We start from the raw sequence: 21,568 nt of genomic DNA, 5'->3' as shown, positions 1-21,568 counted from the left end.
ACAAAATCTACACCCAACATCACTGTAACAAAAAACTTATATAATAACTTCATTTAAAGAGACACTAACCTATATAATAATTCATTTTGTGTGAGCTCTGAAATCTCAGCAAATGCATCTTTGTGCTCAAAATGCAATGGGGATGAACAGAGGTTGTTTAATGGGTACAAATATAAGAAATGACATAAGAAATAAGGCCTGGTGTTTGATAGATCAGGAGGATGACTATAGTTAATGATAATCCACTGTATACTTCAAAATAGCTACAACAGAATAATTTGAATGTTTCTAACATAAAGAAGAGGCAAATATTTAAGGTATTGGATATACCAATTTCCCTGATGTGATCTTTATATATTATATGAATGTATTAAATTATCACATGTACCCTGAAAATATGTACTTCTATTATGTATCAATAAAAAGAAATAAGGCCAGGCGCGGTGGCTCACGCCTGTAATCCTAGCACTTTGGGAGGCTGAGACATGCGAATCACCTGAGTTCAGGAGTTCAAGACCAGCCTGGCCAACATGGTGAAACCCTATCTCTACAAAAATACAAAAATTAGCTGGACGTGGCAGTGCATGCCTGTAATCCCAGTTACTTGAGAGGCTAAGGAAGGAGATTCATTTGAACCCCGTAGGCAGAGGTTGCAATGAGCTGAGATCTTGCCACTGCACTCCAGCGTGGGTGACAGAGCAAGACTCCATCTCAAAAAAGAAAAAGAAAGAGGAAGGAAGGAAGGAAGGAAGGAAGGAAGGAAGGAAGGAAGGAAGGAAGGAAAGAAGGGAGGGAGGGAGAGAGAGGGAAGGGGAGGGAGGGCGAGGGGAAGGATGGAGGGAGAGAGGGAGGAAGGAAGGAAGAGAAAGAAAGAAAGAAAGAAAGAAAGAAAGAAAGAAAGAAAGAAAGAAAGAAAGAAAGAAAGAAAGAAAGAAAGAAGAAAGGAAGGAAGGAAGGAAGGAAGGAAGGAAGGAAGGAAGGAAGGAAGGAAGGAAGGAAGGAAGGAAGGAAGGAAGGAAGGGAAAGAGAGAGAAAGATTTTTGAAATATGCAATGGGACATGAATGCAATTTTCCTATTTCTTAGGAAACACACTTTGTTTCATACCTCCTAAGACACACCTCTCTGTAATTCCATCTGAGCTCTATTTCCATTTCTTCCCTTTCCAGAGAAGTAAAGACTTGTTATAGTTGAGGAAAAAGAAGAAAGGCTTAGTCCTTTCCTCTTTCATGCCAGAAACTTAACCAAAGGGGTCAGATCTACTTATTCAATGGCTTTCAGAGGAGATATGCAGGAAGCCCCATGGAAGCGGGAAGGCCTAGGGCTACCTTTCTGAGGTTCAAGAGACCAGGAAGAGCTCCATACACCAAATATCTTTAGAACTTAGGTAAGTTAAATATTACTCTATTTAGTGCAATTTAATTAACCTGCACCATATTATTATGGAAATCTTGTATTACTTTTAATGGCAAAAATTGCAATTACTTTTGCACCAACGTAGTAAATAGTGTGCATTGTCTTTCCCATAGATAGCCACTGCTGCATTAGGGAAATCTGTGTGCAGGAAGGTATTGATGGTTTGGTACCTCCCTATCAGCAGGTTAAGAGCAAATATTACAAGGGTACCCTGGGGCTGAAGTAATTAAAAGCATTAAACATTATAATTTTGCACATAAATGCTATGCAAAAAAGACATTGATTAATCCAGTGTACTCAACAGTGGTTTTTTACCATAAACAGTCTTTGTCTGGGACAGTATTTTAGAATATTCATCGGTTTCCAAAAAAGGGACTTAATACTGGGACATAATTCTGACTACTACTCTCACTGGAAGTATGGATTGGGTCTGAAAATGTGTCATTAAATTAGGCTCTAAGACAAGTTAATCTAATAAAGTAAAGAACCCGGGAGATGTGGCTCGTGTCTGTTAAAGACAAAATCATGCTGAAGTTACAGAGAATTTTGTTTAACATTGGCTTATACTTTATTCCTGCTTCGTATAAAACAGTCTTCTCCCAAAGGTCGTAAATATCAAAGTAGATCATTTCTACTAGTTCTGCAGGCAAATGAAGGTAGTTGGAAGTGTACACAGGAAATCTATGCAAGGGAGAATCAGAAAAATCTCATGAGCATGTTCTGAATACAATTTCAGTAGTCGGGAGTGGTGGCTCATGCCTATAATCCCAGCACTTTGGGAAGGTGAGGGGGGCGGATCGCCTGAGGTCAGGAGTTTGAGACCAGCCTGACCAACATGGTGAAACCCTGTCTCTATAACAAATACAAAAATTAGCCGGGCATTGTGGTGGGTGCCTGTAATCCCAGCTACTTGAGATGCTGAGGCAGGAGAATCGCTTGAACTCAGGAGGCAGAGGTTGCAGTGGGCCAAGATCCCTCCACTGCACTCCATCCGGGTGACAATAGCAAGACTTCGTCTCAAAAACAACAACAAAAAAAAAAAACACATACACAATATTAAAGGATAAATATGGTTGCAAATTGGGCAGGTTATGGTCTGAGTTATTTCTTAAGACACTGCAACAAGTCAGATGCGTCATAAGCACAGGTGTCTCCAGGAGCCAGGCAGGTGACATTACTGAACAGACAGGATGAAAGTCAAGAGGCAGAGATGGAGTCAGAGAACAGCCCTGAGCTAGAGCCCTTTCCACAGATGGAGCTTTACTCAGCTCTAATTGATACAACACAGTAATGGAGACACAGTGCACCAATCAACATCATGCGATTTTTAAAGATAAGACAGTGATGAAAACTTTTAGTGAACTATTCCAATGTCAAACGTTATCTTCCAAACCAAACATTATAAATAGCACTGTGTAGGCTGAAAAGAAACACTGTTTAGTCAAGTACATGCCCTGGGGCTGTGGTCTCTGTCTTTTGCCTCATACTATAGACACTTGAGTGCAAATCTTTCTACCCAGTGTGACTGTCAGCATCACAGAGGGGATACTCTACGTATCATTCACCTTTACATTCTCATCACCTACAAAAATGATCTCCACACAATATACATGAAAAAACAAACTCGCCTCATGATAAAGCTGCTAATGACTGTCGGCCAGAGCAGGACTTCAAGGCAGAACACTATTAGCTGCACATTGAGTCCTCGCCAGGTCCCCTTTGTGTCCACATTTACCTAGGGACTCCAGTGATAAAATTACTGCATTTCTAAATGACAGGAAAATTGGATGGTAGCAAAAATTATGCAGATTAATGGTTGGAAAGTATATGATATCATTTAAGGATCTAATTTCAATTTTCTAATCTCAAAGCTAGACCACCAGATTTAACATCTCTTAGTACCCACAACTTACCCCTGCAATTCACTTCCCACCTCCATACAATCTCCCCACATGCCCAGAATGTTCATCTCTTCCCGAAAGCCCCTGAAAACCCCCTGCTTTTACCTTAGGACCCTGCTGCAATGAAACTTTTTTTTTAACTCTTCCTTGTCCCTCAAGCCAAGTGATTTCCTTCACCCTCAGTGTCCCCATGAAATCATGTTCACACAAGTGCAATTACCTCTCTCACACTGTAATTCAATTATATGTCTACAATTACCTTCCTGTGTTTCTCTGAGGGCCAAGAATAAGTGTATGCTTTGTGTATCAAACTGTACATTTGATTTCTATACTTTCAGGAACACAGTGCTCTGTCCTTAAATGTTCATTTTGTAAATACAGAACCATTTTCTTGTTAATATCACAAAATGAAACTTATCAGGAAGATGAATGACAACCCCAGAACACACTGTTTTGTAGAAAATACCATAGGCTGAAAAGAACACAGGAATACCAAGTGCTAGGCTGGAATCTTTCATGACACCAAATGTTCATTCATTCTCTCCCAGATTTTACGACTTTCCTCAGTGTATTTTTAGGTTGTGTAACTTTACACAAAGTGGAAGCAATAATGAGAGCAAGACTTAAAAGAAAGTGAATCCAATGCAAGAGGAGAAAAGGAAAACCCTCAAATATGTGAAGCAGATTGTTTTAATAATCTACAGAATCTTGTGTCTCAAGAAGTTAATAGCTCAAGTTTCCAGCAAAGAGTGGTGGATGAGATGGAGAGCATTTGTGTGAGAGAGAACCAAGGATATTACTAACAATGAAAGGCAAGCTGGCTTCCTCCTGGGCAAACAGCCCTCTGTGGCTCTATTTGTTCTAACTACTATGCCCTGCCTTCGTGCACTTTGGTCATTTAGGGGCCTGCCAGAGGACAGTTACAAAATCTGTGGTCATTCTGCAGGCAACATATAGTTTTCATCCAGAGTCCAGATCCAACCAGCAAAACTCTGTCTTACACAGAATGACTTGGAATTAGAGTCCTCATAGCAGAAAGAGCAGCAGGGCTATCCTTGGGTATCCATTGCTCAGCCAAGTTATCAAATAAAAAGGCTGATTGATGGGCCAGGCCCGGTGGCTCAAGCCTGTAATCCCAGCACTTTGGGAGGCCAAGACGGGCGGATCACGAGGTCAGGAGATCGAGACCATCCTGGCTAACATGGTGAAACCCCGTCTCTACTAAAAAATACAAAAAACTAGCCAAGCGAGGTGGCGGGCGCCTGTAGTCCCAGCTACTCAGGAGGCTGAGGCAGGAGAATGGCGTAAACCCGGGAGGCAGAGCTTGCAGTGAGTTGAGATCTGGCCACTGCACTCCAGCCTGGGCGACAGAGCGAGACTCCATCTCAAAAAAAAAAAAAAAAAAAAATCTGATTGCACAAGCGGACTATGTACCAATCTGTGGGTTTCTACAAGGCCAAGAGTCAGACCCTCCCTCCTGGCTCTGCTGGCCCAACCCACCAGGAGATGCTTTATTTAAACAGTTCCAAGTAGGGAAGAACAGTTGCCCCTGAAGGCCAGAACAACCAGCTGGATCAGTTCTCACAGGAGCCGCAGCGCGGAGACTGGGTAAGTCAGCAATCCCCAGAGCTGGGACAGGAGGGGCAGCGACCGGGCAGCACCTGAGGAAGAGGTGGGCTGAACTTAGTGCTTAGGAGATGTGGCCCACTTTGGGGACAGGAAGAAAAAGGAAATGGGACCCCAGAGTGGCAGCAGAGGGGCCTGTGGGGTGAGACACCGGATGGGGGAGTAGTTACTTCTCTTCTTTTCTCACAGGAAAACATGGTTCCAAAACTGTTCACTTCCCCAATTTGTCTGCTTCTTCTGTTGGGGCTTATGGGTGTGGAAGGCTCACTTCATGCCAAACCCGGACAATTTACCTGGGCTCAGTGGTTTGAAATCCAGCATATAAATATGACCTCTGGCCAATGCACCAATGCAATGCTGGTAATTAACAATTATCAAGGGCGATGCAAAAATCAAAATACTTTTCTTCTTACAACTTTTGCTGATGTAGTTCATGTCTGTGGTAACCCAAGCATGCCCTGCCCTAGCAACACAAGTCTCAACAATTGTCATCATAGTGGAGTCCAGGTGCCTTTAATCCACTGTAACCTCACAACTCCAAGTCGAAGGATTTCAAATTGCAGGTATACACAGACAACAGCAAACAAGTACTACATAGTTGCATGTAACAACAGCGATCCAGTACGGGACCCTCCACAGTATCCAGTGGTTCCAGTTCACTTGGATAGAATCATCTAAGCTCCTGTATCAGCACTCCTCATCATCACTCATCTGCCAAGCTCCTCAATCATAGCCAAGATCCCATCCCTCCATGTACCCTGGGTATCAGCATCTGTCCTCATCAGTATCCATACCCCTTCAGGTTTCCTGAGCTGAAGTCCCTTGTGAACCCTGCAATAAACTGCTTTGCAAATTCATCTGGAAGTGTCTGTGTGTCTTCTTTGGCCACTCTGCTGTCATTTAGTGACAATCTACTCCAGAAATTTTTCTTTCCTCTAACCTGAGACTTGTGGGAAATAGAGATTTGAGGATAAGAGACTCTTTCTGTCATGAAGTAGCACAGACTTATCCCTCTCCCTGCTTTAGGTTGAGAAGCTGAGGTCACAACTGATATCGACCAACTGTCGAAGACTCTTGCTTTGATCAAGCTTTAGTCATCTCCTCTGAACCCTCATCATAACTAGGTCATCCTGTTGGACTTACTAGTCCTTCCTTGTAGAATCATTTATAATTACTTTTATTTTTATTCTTTTTTTTTTTTTTTTTTTTTTTTGAGACAGAGTCTCGCTCTGTTGCCCAGATTGGAGTGCAGTGGCGAGATCTCGGCTCACTCCAAACTCCACCTTCCGGGTTCAAGCGATTCTCCTTCCTCAGTCTCCCAAGTAGCTGGGGTTACAGGTACGTGCCATCACATCCAGCCAATTTTTGTAATTTTTAGAGAGTGGGTTTCAACATGTTGGCCAGGCTGGTCTCCAGCTTCTGACCTTAGGCAATCCACCCTCCTCAGCCTCCCAACATGCTGGGATCAGAGGCATGAGCCACCAGTACCAGACCTAAAGTTAGGTTTTACAGAAGTCCTCCTAACTTGGTTTGTCATGAATCTCTCATCCTCAATATTTGACCAAATTCCTTAATTCCCCCATCATTCTCCATGTGATACCTGATTCCTGGCCTGACTTCAAAAAAAACCAAAAATCCAATTACATCAACCTAGCATTGGTCTCCCTAGTCTTGATATCTCCTCTAGGCAATTTTCCATCCACTGACCCCTCCCCACACACCAACCTATAACTTGACTCTAGATCTCCACTTGTTTTAGTTGTATTTCACCATTGAGCCCAATTTGATACTGAGGTCCCATTTGATGCTTTATGGTATAAGTTTGGTTTTTATTGACATGATTTCTATCCCAAGATATATAGGAGCTGCAGTGAATAAGCTGAAAATGCACGTGTTTCATTATGATTTATGAATGATAAATTTTGATAGGATTGAACGTTATGATAGAAAACACAAAAACAGAAAGTAGAAAAAGTCAAGAATGCTATAAATAAGGTGAAATCAAGATTTTAAAAAAAGTTTAGCCTCAGAGATATTCCTTTTAAATGAGCACATCAAATCTCCAGTTATTAGCAATTGTACTAGACGTGGATCCAGGGTTTGAGTCAAATGTGCAATAAGATAAATTGTTCAGACAGCAATAGGGACAGATTGTAATACCGCCTGGAAGAGAGATGGGCATCTTTCCCAAAACTTCCATGTCCTGGAGATGGGGAGCCGCTGGTCACGTGGGAAGGGGAAGGGGAAAGAGGAGGACGCGGAAGTGGGAACACTCATGAAGGTGAGATGACTCCTGCCCATTCTGCCCTCCATAGCTATCCGCAATGGTGAGTCAAGGGTTCATTCAACACCTGTCAGGAAGGGCACAGCCTCAAGAAGTAGGGATTTGTAGACCCAGAGAGAGAAGAAATGGATAATAAGAGCCCTTGCCCTGGCCTCCATTACAGGGCTTCACTCAGGAATCCATGAGAAACAGGAAGGGGAAGCCCTTTCTTGCAAGCTGTGGACAGGTGCAGCACTCAGATGATTGTGCCGGGGACAGAGTGGGTCTTTTTGGATGGCCTGAGTCACAATACAACAGAGATACCACGTCATCAGATCTGCACCTTGGTTCTTCAGTCTGAGATTTCGGACTTCTATATTTCTGCTCCTCTTCTAGACCCTCAGAAACAGCAATTTCCATTCCTCAGATGACTCCATGTCAGTAATAGTGACTCTCATTGGCACCAGACAGCAGCTGTATTGAAGTCTCTCCTCAGGAGAAGCCATTGAGATCTTGCTTCTCCAAGGTGGGGCTATGAACTTAAAAGTTTGCACAGGGACACTGGGTTTGGGAAATCTCAGTGCTCAACAGAATCCACTGCCTCTAGGTAAAATAGAGCATGTCAGGAAGTGAGTGCAGTCTTCCCAACCCTCAAAGTAGCAGAAGGACAGGGTGGGACACTGAAAGCTGGAGCCACGTCTACTGTGAAGAAAGATGGCGTGGACCTTCCTTGCTTCAGGTACCAGATCATAGGTGTCTTCTCAGTCAGGGATGCCTCATATCTAAAACCGTAGGACAGAGGGATCAGTCCCCACATGCCCCCACGCCCTCTTCACCTTGTGACTTCATCCCCTCTCCTGTCATCCATTCCTTCGCTCATTCATTCATCCAGCAGACATCTACTGAGTAGGTACGTTGCTCCAGGCACAGTTTGAGGGAGTGCTGATGCAACACAGACCAAGACAGGTCACTGCTCTTTTGGGGCCACATTATGCTAGGATAAAAATAAACATACAAAATTGTTCTAAGCATGCAAAATTTTGTTAAGTGTCAGGAGGAAAAATACACAGCATAGTACACAGAAAATTACACAGAGCACCACAATATAGAGGTTCTGTATGTACCACAGACATCACAGGGCAGAGTGTCACCAGGAAAGACCCATCTCAGACAATGAAATCTGAACAGGAGGAAAAGCACCCAGTCATGCAGACACCAGGTGGAGAATTATCCCAGCAAAGAGAAGGAAAGTTCAAAACTCCTGACAAATACTAAAGCTGTAAGTAGACTTCAGTTCTGTATTTACAAGAAGTTGATTAAAACACCTGAAAGAAAATGACTACAACTATTTGCATCTTTGTATGTATTTATTGCTTGATATAATAAAACATTTTCATTTTTAAAAAGTGGTCCTGAATGGATAGAGTTTCGGCGTGTTAGAAGCACAAAAGGTGTTTGGTCAGGATAAGATCATCATAGCCAGGAGTATTAATGACAGGAGTTAATGAGGTTCAGACCCTTCATGCCTGTGAAGATGGAAGAATAAAGTACGTTCCTCATGGGGAACAAATCAAGCATGTTACATACAAGAATAATGCTGCCTAAAGATCAGCCCAGCTGCTGTGCAGAACTCAACTATTTGGGAGACAAGAGTGGAAGCAAGTCCCCAGTGAAGGACCACAGGTTGAGGGAGAGGGAAACAAGAGTCTTCCAATCTCAGTGAAACGCACCATCATCCTCTCATGGTGCAACCCCATGCTATTCCCCTCCCTGTTGCCATGGCCTCTCTCCAGCCCCTCCGTGCCTTTTACATCATCTTCCTGCCGTCCCCATGCTGAGGACTGGGCTGAGGTCAGAGGCAGCTCCCCTCTCCCAAGGAGTGAGACAGTTCAAACAAGAGCGAGGAGGATTCTGTGCTTGACCATCAGGAAACCCTGGCTGGACTCACTACCCCTTCTGCAGTAGACATCCAAGATTTTCTCATTGCCCTGGGTCCAAGACCAGCACCACAGAGACTACCATTAGAGAAGTTAAGTGGTCACATCAGCATGTTCCAAAGACATGACCCTTAGAGTCCACTTCTCTTCCTTGAACCTCCAATGTCTGATTTTATAAAATTCTCTTAATATCAAATCTCCATAAAGTCTTGCAGGAGTAAATGCAGTTATTTGTTCTATAAGCAGGCAGGGAGGGTCTCCAGGGATTGTAAGAATTTAATCAACTTGAGCAACCAGCCTGTTTTACAGGCTTGCTGGTGAGAACCAGCTCCTGGCACAACCCAGCAACTTACAGACAAACCGGCACGAACTTTCCTCATTACCATGCTAAAGTCTCCACTCAAGCAGGAGCCTCATTACCATAACATGTGAACTATGTGCTGGCAGAATCACTCACTGTGTCTGGGCAACTGGGACTCCTCCTCTACAAGTGATGATACACCCTCTGCCCTCTCCATCACCCCATAGAATGTTCTTGTCACTTTCCCTCAGGAAGACGCTGCTTTGGAGAATCCTCCCAGTGGCCTTCTTACTTGAACCAAGTCACAAAACTTTTTTTTTATCAAAATGTACATTCTCATAGAGAGTCTTTGTTACTCGCCAGAGAAACAAACCCTAGTTTTTTTCAGCTACCTGCTCTAACACATTCTTTAAAGTCCAGCACAGAAGGAAGGTTAATTCACAATGCTATTGTTTTCACTGTGTTTTACTTTTTAATAATTGGGACCATATCAGGGCAGATGTCTTTAGGTGGGGGTTGAATGGAAGGTCAAGGAAACAAATCATCAACCTTGGAAAGACACTCCTGCAGAGATTATGACTACACTTGGGATTCATGAATATGAGACCCCACCAGCAGAGTAGCCTGCAATGTTCAAGGATATCAGAGTAGATCAAGCAATTGTAATGAAAAAACAACAGGCTTTGTCTTTCAAGATATCCGTGAATTGACTTTCCAAAAGGAAAGGAAGATTCCATTGTCAGGGCAGAAGAGAGAGTGGAGAGGGATCTAGGCTGAACATTGTAATCAATTTTGCCTGATAGTGACTTTTTGTTTCTTAGTTCACTTTTTATATATATATATTAGTTTTTGGCCCAGGGTGGAGGGCAGTGGCACAATTTTGGCTCACTGCAGCCTCCACCTGCCAGGTGCAAGCGATTCTCCCACCTCAGCCTCCCAAGTAGCACGGACCACAAGCGCTTACCACCATGTCCAGCTAATTTTTGTATTATTAGTAGAGACGGGATTTCACCATATTGGACAGGCTGGTCTCAAACTCCTGACCTCAGGTGATCCGCCCCACTTGGCCTCCCAAAGTGCTGAGATTACAGACCTGAGTCATCGCACTCAGCCTCTTAGTTCATTTTTAGAGAGGAGATCTCCCTATGTGGTCCAGGATGGACTTGAAGTTCTGGACTCAAGTGATGTTCTCGTCCTAGCCATCCCAGTAGTTGGGTCTATAAATACACACCACTGAGCCCAGCTGATACTCACATTTTATGAGCTGTGTTTCCACTCTAATCACATAAGGAAGTGAGGCAATTAGTAGGGATAGGAGCATAGAAATTCTGTCTACATCTCTAATTTAAATTACCTATGAAAAACAGCCTTGTTTCTAAACTAAATCTTGATTTTGGTTAATAAATGTTTTTCTTAAAATGCATGTAGAATTATGACAGAGTTGTCACTTTTGCCTCATGTCTGACCTACAGTAATTTCAAAAGAAAATCAATTGACTACTTCAAAATTCTCATTATTTCAAAGCTATTTTGGATGTAAAATTGGTTGATGTTAGAGAATGTAGCATATAGGACCAGCCAGGTTACCCAAATGAATACCTGGGAAACTGAGCACATTACATGCTTATCACACATCCCTGCTGAATAAGAAAATATGACTGTATTAGGCAGGATCATCATGAGAAACGTAATAGATCTAGGTAGACAGATATAAATAAAAATATAGATGCAGATGGTTTTATCATGAGAAATTGGCTCAGGCAATTGTGGAGTCTGTCATGTCCCACAATCTGCCCTCTGCAAGCTGGCAGACCCAGGAAAGCCAGTGGTATAATTCGGTTTGAGTCCTAATGCCTGAAAACCAAGGAAGCCAATGATGTAAATGTCAGCCCAAGTGCAGGAAAGATGACACAAGATGTCCTAGCTTAAGAAGTGAGGCAAGAAAAAAGTGGTGAATTCCTCCTTTCTACACTTTTGAATCTATTCTGGCCCTCAGCAGATTGGATGAGCCCCGTTCACATTGGCAAAGCAGCCTACTTTACCTCATCAACCAATTCAACTGCTAGTCTTACAGAAACACCCTCACAGACACACCCAGAAATAATGTTAACCTGGGCACCCACAGGCCCGGGCTTCTTGAAATATAAAATTCACCATCATGATGACCTATGGTTTCCCAGGTGCACCATTAGATGTTACCAAATTGGCACTATCGGCCACAACCCACATACATTCACCAGGTCAGTGAACTTCTCAATTCATCAGATACTGATTTTCTTCTGTGACATCATGTTTACCTGGAGTGGCACCAAGAACCAGGCCACAGCTAATAATGAGAAGGAAAGGATTCGTCATTTGCTTTTTTACAAATGAGAGCAAAATTTGCCAAACGTCTTTGGTAATAAGTAGCTATCTCAAAGACAAAGAGACTCAAAATGAAAATGAAAAAAGTCAGTTACCCTTCCCACTGCCCATGTTTTTCCTCCGCATATAAAAACAGGTATTAAATTCACCCTTTCTGGTATCAACAATTAGAGTCTAACCCAATACCTGTGCATCTGAGTGCACAGATGTTACCAGATTTTTCATTACAAAGAAAATGACAGAGATGTTCTTCCACTACAGTTGATATTTTGTGGTGACAACTTTTACTTTCCACACTTCTTTGGTTAAGTGACACACACATACAATTGGAAGGATTTACTGTTTTCACCCACAGCTCCCATGCTTCACAGCTATGCAGGAGCTTCAGTACAGCGGACCCTAGCACCCTGGATAGTACATGCGTGACTTGTTAACTGCAATGCAATAGCAAATATATGGGGTTCCGTGTTGGTCTTTCATTCAGAACATACAGTTCAGAATTCTTTAAAATAGTAAATTTGGAAAAAATAATATATCCTGCGGAACTGGTTAAAATAGGATTGTATATCTTTGCAATGGAATTTTATGTGGCATTTTTTAATGCAAAAAAAATACAGTTAATCTCTTGCTACTGGCATGGAATATTACCAAAATATATTGTTAATGAGAAAGAAGAATGGTGTAGGCCACTGTAAGAATCTACTCAGGCTGAGTAGCTGAAGAAACAGAAAATTTCATTCTCTCAGTCGAGGAAACATCAGCTCTTCTCCTCCGTACTCACACTCACACTTCTGGCCACCAAATGTGGGAAGGTGCTTTCTCACAGCAACCGATTCCAGCTGGGTATCCTACAATTCAATTCGATTGTGACACTAACTGGAGTGAATGCAGACCCCACAGATTTAGGGCTCAGTCCCATAAGACTGTCAGTCTCAAGAAGCAGATCATTATCTGAGCTTTTGACCAATAAGCTATACTTTGGAGGATCCCATGACTTCCTCTTCAGTTTGATCATTTGCTCCAATGGTTCACAAACCCCAGGGAAACACTTCAGTTTATACATCAATCATAAAGGATATACTAAAGGTACAGATAAGGAGATAATGGGGCAAGGCTTGGAAGGGTCCTAACTGCAGAATCTTCTGTCCCTGTGGAGTTGGGGTGTGCCACCCTCCCAGCACAGGGATGTGTTCTTGTGTACTGTATTCATCCGTTCTTACACTGCTATAATGAACTACCTGAGGCTGGGCATGATGGCTCATGCCTGTAATCCCAGCATGCTGGGAGGCCGAGGCCAGCATATCATAAGGTCAGGAGTTCGAGCCCACCCTTGCCAACATGGTGAAACCCCATTACTACTAAAAATATGAAATTAGCTGGGTGTGGTGGCACACACCTGTAATCCCAGTTACTTGGGAGGCTGAGGCAGGAAAATCACTTGAATCCAGAAGGCGGAGGTTGCAGTGAGCCAAGATCACGTCATTGCACTCCAGCCTGGACAAAAAGAGCATAACTCCATCTCAGGGAAAAAAAAAGAAAAAGAAAGACAGAAAGAACTATATGAGACTGGATAATTTATTAAGAAAAGAAGTTTAATTGACTTGCAGTTCTGCAGGCTGCATAGGAAGCATGGCTTGGGGGAACCTCAGGAAACTTACAATCACGGCAGAGAGTGATGGGAAAGCAAGCATGTCTTCACACAGCAGCAGGAGAGAGTGAAGGGGGAAGTGCTATACACTTTTAAACAACCGGATCTTGTGAGAACTCACTCACTATCACAAGAACAGCAAGGGAGAAATCCACCCCCATGATGCAATTACCTCCCACCAGGTCCCTCCCTAAACAATAGTAATTACAATTTGACATGAGTTTTGGGTGGGGACACAAAGTCAAACCATATCATTCACCAAACCCAGAAACATACCAAAGTCTCTCTCTCTCCTTTTGGGATTTATGGAAGTGTCATTACGTTGGCATGATTGATGAAATTATTGGCCACTGCTGATTAACTCAACATTCAATTCCCCTCCCAGGGGGTTAGCTGGGATTGGAATGGACATTCTAACCCTCTAATCACTTGCTTGGTTCTGCTGGCAACCGGCCCCCATCTTGAGCCTAGACAGGTGCCACTCATCTCATTAACCTAGTTCATTGGACACTTATTCAGAAATTAGACACTAATTCAGAAATTTTAAGAGTTTTAGGAGCTCTGAGTCAGGAAACAGGGAGGAAGACTAAATATATGGCATATATACTTTTTAGAGATGGGGCTTCACTCGGTCACCCAGGCTGGAGTGCAGTGGCACCATCATAGCTCACTGCAGCCCCCACCTCCTGGGTTCAAGCCATCCTTCTGCCTCAGTCTCCCAAGTAGCTGAGATTATAGGCTGCAGCCACCATGCCCAGCAGTTGCATTTCTCATTATAAATCACAATATCACAATCATAGCTCTGGACACTGGGAAGTTCAAGATGAACTTTCTGGCAGGTTCAGTTTGCTGTGAGGTCTCCCTTCCTGGCTTGCTGACAGTTGCCCCCCCAACAATGTGTCCTCAGATAGGGGAAGAAGAAGTAAGCTCTCTGATGTATCTTTTTTTTTTTTTTTTTTTTTTTTTGTAGAGATGGGATCTTGCTATATTGCTGTATTAGGCTGTTCTTTCATGGCTATGAAAAATTCCTGAGATTGGGTAATTTATAAAGAAAAGAAGTTTAATTGGCTCATGGTTCTGTAAGCTGTACAGGAAGTACTGCCCTTGTATCAGCTTCTAGGAAGACCTCAGGAAGCTTACAATCGTGGCGGAAGATGAAGTGGGAACAGCCACTTTATATGCGGAAAGTAGGAGCAAGAGAGAGCGCTGGGGGGCATGGAGGTAAGTGCCACAATTTTTAAATGACCAGTCTCAGAAGAACTCACTCATTATCTCAAGGACAGCACCAAAGGGGTGGTGCTAAACCATTCATGAGAATTTTGCCCCTATATTAGTTCTTTCTCACATTGCTACAAAGAAACACCTGAAACTGGGTAATTCATAAAGAAAAGAGGTTAAATTGGCTCTCAGTTCTTCAGGCTTTACAGAAAGAATAGTAGCTTCTGTGTCTGGGGGAGGCCTCAGGAAGCTTCCAATCACAGTGGAAGGCACAGGGAGAACAGGGGTCTTACATGGCAGGAACAGGAGCAAGAGAGCAAGGGGGATGTACCACAGCTTTTTGTTTGTTTGTTTTGTTTCATTTTGTTTGAGATGGAGTTTCACTCTTGTTGCCCAGGCTGGAGTGCAATCGTACAATCTTGGCTCACTGCACCCTCCGCCTCGCAGGTTGAAGCGATTCTCCTGCCTCAGCCTCCCCAGTAGCTGGGATTACAGGCATGCACCACCATGCCCGGCTAATTTTGTATTTTTAGTACAGATGGAGTTTCTCCATGTTGGTCAGGCTGGTCTCGAACTCCTGACCTCAGGTGATCCGCCCGCCTCAGCCTCCCAAAGTGCTGGGATTACAGGAGTGAGCCACCGCGCCCAGCCCACAACTTTTAAACAATCAGATCTCACGAGAACTCACTCACTATCAGGAGAACAGCACCAAAGGAATGGCGCTAAACCATTCATGAGAAATCCAGTCCCGTGATCCACTCACTTCCCACCAAGCCTGCCCCCAACACTGGGGATTAGATTCCAATATCACATATGGATGGGGCAAATATCCAGACTGTCTCAGTTGCCCACAATGATCTTGAACTCTTGGCCTGAAGCGATCTTCCTGCCTCAGCTGCCCAAAGTGCTGGGATACCAAGCGAGAGTCACCGTAGCCAGCTGGTGTTGTCTCTTTTTATAAGGATACTGATCCTCTTGAATCAAGGCTCCACTCTTATGACGTCATTTAACATTAACTTTATCCTAATAGGCCTTTTATCAATAAAAGTCTCCAAATACAGTGACACTAGGGGTTAGGACTTCAAAATATGAATTTTTAAGGGACATAATTCAGTCCACAGCAAACACTATATGCAGACTATTACTGTCTGAGGTGGGGGGGAGAAAGAGGAATTAATGCAGAAATCTATGCAAATGAGGAAAAGCCAGTATGCTTATATGTACTACTATATATATGCTTAGATTCAGTATATATATTATAGAAAGGGTACTAAAAAACTGAATAATTATTCTTCCTGGAATACAAACTAGTTTCAATAAAGAAAGGTAAATGAAGACATCCTTTTCACTAATACCCTTTTCTAATGATTAAATTTATATTTTCTCCATATGAATGTATGTGCATTCTAGATATACATATGTACTTACATGCATATATCTATATATGTAGAAATGTATATATTTGTTAACCACAGACTCCCTACTACTACAACATTCAAACAAAGGAGAATTAATAAAGTAAAACTCAAAGAACCCTAATAAGGCAGCACTGGATGGCCTGGAAGGCTGAGGGTCGGTGAGCTGCCACCCCTCACCCCCGAGCTGGGAATCAGAGAGTGATGGAGAAATCCCTCACTCCACCTCCTGCTCCCTTCCTTCTCCAGTCCAGCCACCTGGTCACAGAGTGAGGCTCTAAACTGGCCCTTATTACATGTATGTGTCTGTACCTCCGCTTCTCACCTTGGAGGAAGAGTATGAATATCCCAACTCAGCAGGTAGACTGTGACAGAGCGTGGGACCAGATAGCTCAGGAGCTGTAAGAACCTTGTGCTTTGAAAGCCGATCTGCTTTGTGATATTGAAATCCTCTGAGTCCATTCCCTCATTATTACAGGAAAGGTGTGTGAAAGATCCAGGTCACGTCACTACAGGACAAAAGCTCTGGATGTTCAGTCACAATCAAAGCTCTTGAGATCCAGCAATTTCCTTGAACAATTTTTCTACCACACACACACACCTCAAAATATAGTGCATACCCATATTTAGAATTGTGGTAGGGGGTCATTACATGATCTTGACTGCATCAATAAAAGTCTCAGAGTAAAACTCTGGGGGATTCAGTGCAGATGGCCTACCAGCTGGATGTGGAATCTGAGCAAATCATCTTAACATTCTGCTACTCATCTCCAAATAACAGGTTTACATAAAATGGCTATCTATCTCAGACATTTTGCAACCTATGAGTCTGCAATGAAGAACGAATATGTGTGTGTGTGTGTGTGTGTGTGTGTGTGTGTGTGTGTGTGTGTGTGTTTTAAAGAGGCATATATGTGTTTTACTTGGTTTATGTATATGAGTTACTTGATTACTTCCATGTGAATATTCTGAATAATGGGTTAATTAAATAAATAAAATATAATTACATCATGTACCAAACTACATAGTTTCATCTGCTGGATCATTATTCCTGTATGTCTCCACAGTAATATCTAATTGTATTTTTAGTGAGGAAGCTATTTTGGCCTGACCTTCAAAACTGTCTTTGCATTTGGGTAGGACAAAAGAAAAAAAAAAAAAAAAAAAAGCCTGAGGGGTTATTTTAAGTATTCTTAGGATTTAATGTTCCTCAGACTATCTGGGTTAGCTGACTTGTAAAAAAACTAAAGGGACAGGATAGTCAGTAAGTATGAATGTAATAGTTCACTCCTCAGTATTTCTGGAACAGGAAGGAGATTTCCTCATGCCCCCAAATGCCTCTAGCCAAATAGAAAGGCAAGAGGACAAAATTCTTTAAATCTTATAAGGAAGCTATGAATAAGCAATGACATATAGAGACTAGCACATAGGTCATCAATTTTGTCTCACTGGGATATTCATAATCAATCCCTAATGACTAATAGCCAGTTTTCTATAATAATAAACTATATAATCAAATATTATACACAAATTCATTGATAGTGTTTTCTGCCAGCATGTAAGTGCCACACCTGAAAAAACTTCAAACTTTAGTGTATTTTCCATTTGGATCACCTGGGGGAATTTTTGCACTATGGATTTGTGGACTCCATTCCAGATATACTCACACAGAATGCCTGTACATGGAGCTCAGGATTCTGCATTTTCAAGCATTTCCTCAAGTGGTTCTCAAAAAACCTGTCTCCACCAACTTTGAGATCCATTTTTTACCAAACTCTGACTTCAGAAGCCTTCAGGTACATCAGAAGCAATCTTGTTGTGGGGAAACTCCAAAGCACAAGAAGCAGTGATACCGTTTGCATTATTACCCAGACAATTTTAGCTACATACACCTATTATCCAGCATTTATGTCTTGATATGAGGCTTCTATTCAGTCGATCCTATTGATATCCAAGTGTACACAACTAACCTGTCAGGCTATTGCAACACTCTTAACTTAAATGTAGGGAGAATGTGTGCAGGGCTTAGCTGAAGCTCACCATGGGGTATGAAGTGACTCAGTCTCATTGCTATAACCCTTGGGTTCAGAAGACACTGAACAAACGCTTAAAAACCTGTTTTAGCTTAATGCATGAGGAGATATTTAACTCCTCAGATAGCCAAAGAATCAAGGAGAAGGGGTTGAGCTGGATGGCCAAATAGAAGTGTCCATTGATTGCACCCCCACATATACCAACAGAAACACCACATTTAACAACTATCTACACCCAAAAATCACCTACATAGGAAACAAATATCAAGTCAACAATCATAGTACCTATTTTAACTTCATATCACTGAAAGAGGCACTGAAGAGGTTAGGAAAGAATTTTGATTCACTAAGGCCACCACTCCCCATCTCCCAGCAGCCGCCACATGGAGCTGAAATGGAATCTGAGAGCATGGGGGAGGGAGAGTGCAGCAATTGTGGAAATCTGCACTGAACTCAGTGCTGCCCTGTCACAGCCCAACCACAGAAGGAGCATTTAGACCACCTTGGCCAAAGGGGAATCGCCTATCCCAGCAGTCAGAACTTGAGTTTGGGAAAGCCTTGCCACAGCAGGCTAAAGTGCTCTGGGGTTCTAAACACATTTGAAACTCAATCTAGGCCACAAGAACTACAACTACAAGGCAAGTCCCAGTGCTGTGCTGGGCTCAGTGCCAGAGGACTTGGACACCACTAGTGTGACACCCGTCAGGGCAGCTAAGGGAGTGCTTGCACAACCGCTCCCCCAACCACAGGCAGCACAGCTCACAGCAGTGAAAGTGACTCCTTACTTCTGCTTGAGGAGAGGAGAGGAAAGAGTAACTAGGACTTTGTCTTACATCATAAACATCAGCTCAGCCACAGCAGGATAGGACACCAGTCAGAGTCATGAAGCCACCATTCCAGGTCTTCGCTCCTGAAGGACATTTCTAGACACAACCTGCACCAGAAGAAAACCCACTGCCTAGAAGGAAAGGACCCAGTCCTGCCAGGATTCATCACCTGCTGACTGAAGAATCCTCAGGCCCTAAATAACCAGCAGCAATACCCAGTAGTACACTCCATGGGCCTTGGGTGAGACTCTGAGATATGTTGGCTTCAGGAGAGACCCACCATATTCACAGCAGTGGCAGTCATGAAGGGACAATTCTTCTGCTTGAGAAAAGCAGAGGGAAAAGTAAAGGGGACTCTGTCTTGCAGCTTAGATAGCAGCTCCGCTACAGCAGGGTAGAGCACCAAGCAGGCTCTTGGGTCCCCAATTCCAGATCTTGGCTCTTGGTTGGCATTTCTGGACTGCCCTGGGTCAGAGGGGAGCCCACTGTCCTGAAGCATGAGTCCCGGGCCAGGCAGCATTCACCACAAGCTGACTGAAGAGCCCTTGGGCCTTAAGGGAACATTGGAGATAGCCTGGCAGTATTCTTCTTGAGCCTGTGGTGGAGGTAGTTGCAGGGAGAGGCTCCACTGCCCATGGAAAGGTGAGGGAAGACTGGAAGGACTCCATCTCATGGTCTGAGTTCAAGCTCAGCCACAGTACAACAGAACACCAAGTAAACTTCTTAGGTTTTTTACTTTGGTCCCTGGCTCTTAGACAGTACATCTGGACATGCCTGCGCCTAGAGGAACTCATCATCCTGAAGGGAAGGACACAAGCCTGGCTGGTATTGTCACCTGCTAACTGTAGACCTCTAGGGCCTTCAGTGACCATAGGCAATAGCCAGGTAGTAGTTACAGAGGGCCTTGGGTGAGACTGAAAGCTGTGCTGGATTCAAGTCTGACCCAGCACAGTCCCAGTGGTGGTGACCACAGGGGTGCTTGTGTCACCCCACCACCAGCTCCAGGCAGCTCAACACACAGAGAGAAACATCATTTGTTTGAGAGAAACATCATTTGTTTGAGAGAGACATCATTTGTTTGAGCGAAAGTAAGGAAAGAAAACAAGACTCTCTGCTTTGTAATCCAGAAAATTCTGAAAAAATTCTGGAGTTTAAAATGCAATCGACATACTGAAGAATTCATGAGAATATCTCAATAGTAGAATTGATCAAGCAGAAGAAAAACTCCGTGAGCTTGAAGATAGATGAGTTGAAAATACACTATCAGAGGACATAAAAGAAAAAAGAATGAAGCACACCTACAAGATCTGGAACATAGCCTTCAAAAGGGCAAATTTAAGAGTTATTTATCTTAAAGAGGCGGTTGAGAAAGAGATAGGGGTAGAAACTTTATTCAAAGGGAAAATAACAGTGAACTTCCCAAAGCTACCAATATTTGAGAAAGATAACAATGTATGAGTACAAAAAGATTAGAGAACACCAAGCAGATTTCACCCAAAGAAGACTACATCAATGCATTTAATAATCAAATTCAAGAAGTCAAGGATAAAGAAAAGATCCTAAAAGCAGCAAGAGAAAAGAAACAAATAATACAATATGGAACTCCAATACGTCTGGCGGCAGACTGTCCAGTGGAAGCCCTACAGGACAGGAGAGAGTGGCATGACATATTTAAAGTGCTGAGAAAAAAAAAATTACCGTAGAATAAAATATCCAGTGAAAATATCCTTCAAACATGAAGGAAAAGTAAAGGCTTCCCCAGACAAACAAAAGCTGAGAAATTTTATCAACATTAAAACTTTCCTATAAGAAATGATAAAGGGAATACTTCAGTCAGAAAGAAAAACACATTAATGAGCAATAAATAATCAACTGAAAGTGTAAAACTCACTGGTAATAGTAAGTACGTAGAGAACACAGAATATTATAACACTGCAATTGTGATGTATAAATCCCTATTATCTTAGGTGGAAAGAAAAACACAAACTGATCAAAGTAACTACAACAACTTTTCAAGACGTAGTACAATAAGACATAAAGAGAAAAACAAAATGGTAAAAAGTGAGAGGATGAAGTGTAGGGTTTTTATTAATTTTCTTTTTGCTTGTTTATTGGTCTGTTTGTTTAAGCAATCAGTGCTAAGTTGTCATCAGTTTAAAATAATGGACTATGAGATATTGTTTGGGGGCCTCATAATAACCTCAAATCAAAAAAACATACAAGAGATACTAAAACATTAAAATCAAGAAATTAAATCTTACACCAGAGAAAATCACCTTCACTAAAAGAAAGACAGGAATCAAAGAAAGAAGAAGAAGACCACAAAACAACCAGAAAACAAATAACAAAATGGGAGGAGTTAGTCCTTTCCTGTCAATAACAACATTGAATGCTGATGGACTATCCTCTCCAATCAAAAGACACAGAATGGCTGAGTGATTTAGAAAAACAAGACTCAATGATCTATTGCCTACAAGAAACACACTTCACCTATAAAGACACACAGAGACTGAAAATAAAGGGATAGAAAAAGATATTCCATGCCAATGGAAACCAAAAAAGAGCAGGAGTAGTTATATCAGACAAAATAGATTTCAAGACAAAACCTATTAGAATAGACA

General features: G+C 42.5%; 2 protein-coding genes across 4 annotated transcripts in view; one reads left to right on the top strand and one right to left on the bottom strand.

The window, feature by feature from the left end:
* Window positions 1-21,568, bottom strand: part of RNASE1 (ribonuclease A family member 1, pancreatic) — a 223,082-nt gene that overhangs the window by 130,719 nt on the left and 70,795 nt on the right. The window lies entirely within an intron of this gene.
* Window positions 4,854-5,799, top strand: RNASE2 (ribonuclease A family member 2). Its single transcript, XM_050796617.1, has 2 exons — window positions 4,854-4,924; window positions 5,132-5,799. The coding sequence occupies exon 2, from the start codon at window positions 5,138-5,140 to the stop codon at window positions 5,618-5,620; it is 483 nt and encodes a 160-aa protein (XP_050652574.1). The 5' UTR covers window positions 4,854-4,924; window positions 5,132-5,137; the 3' UTR covers window positions 5,621-5,799.

Source organism: Macaca thibetana, chromosome 7, assembly GCF_024542745.1.
Source record: "Macaca thibetana thibetana isolate TM-01 chromosome 7, ASM2454274v1, whole genome shotgun sequence".
NCBI lineage: Eukaryota > Metazoa > Chordata > Mammalia > Primates > Cercopithecidae > Macaca > Macaca thibetana.
The sequence above is the reverse complement of the archived record's forward strand: the minus strand, read 5'-3'. Positions and strand labels throughout refer to the sequence as shown.

Bases quoted from the DNA above. Each gene is read 5' to 3' on its own strand.
- RNASE2 (XM_050796617.1), top strand. From the start codon at position 5,138: ATGGTTCCAAAACTGTTCACTTCCCCAATTTGTCTGCTTCTTCTGTTG.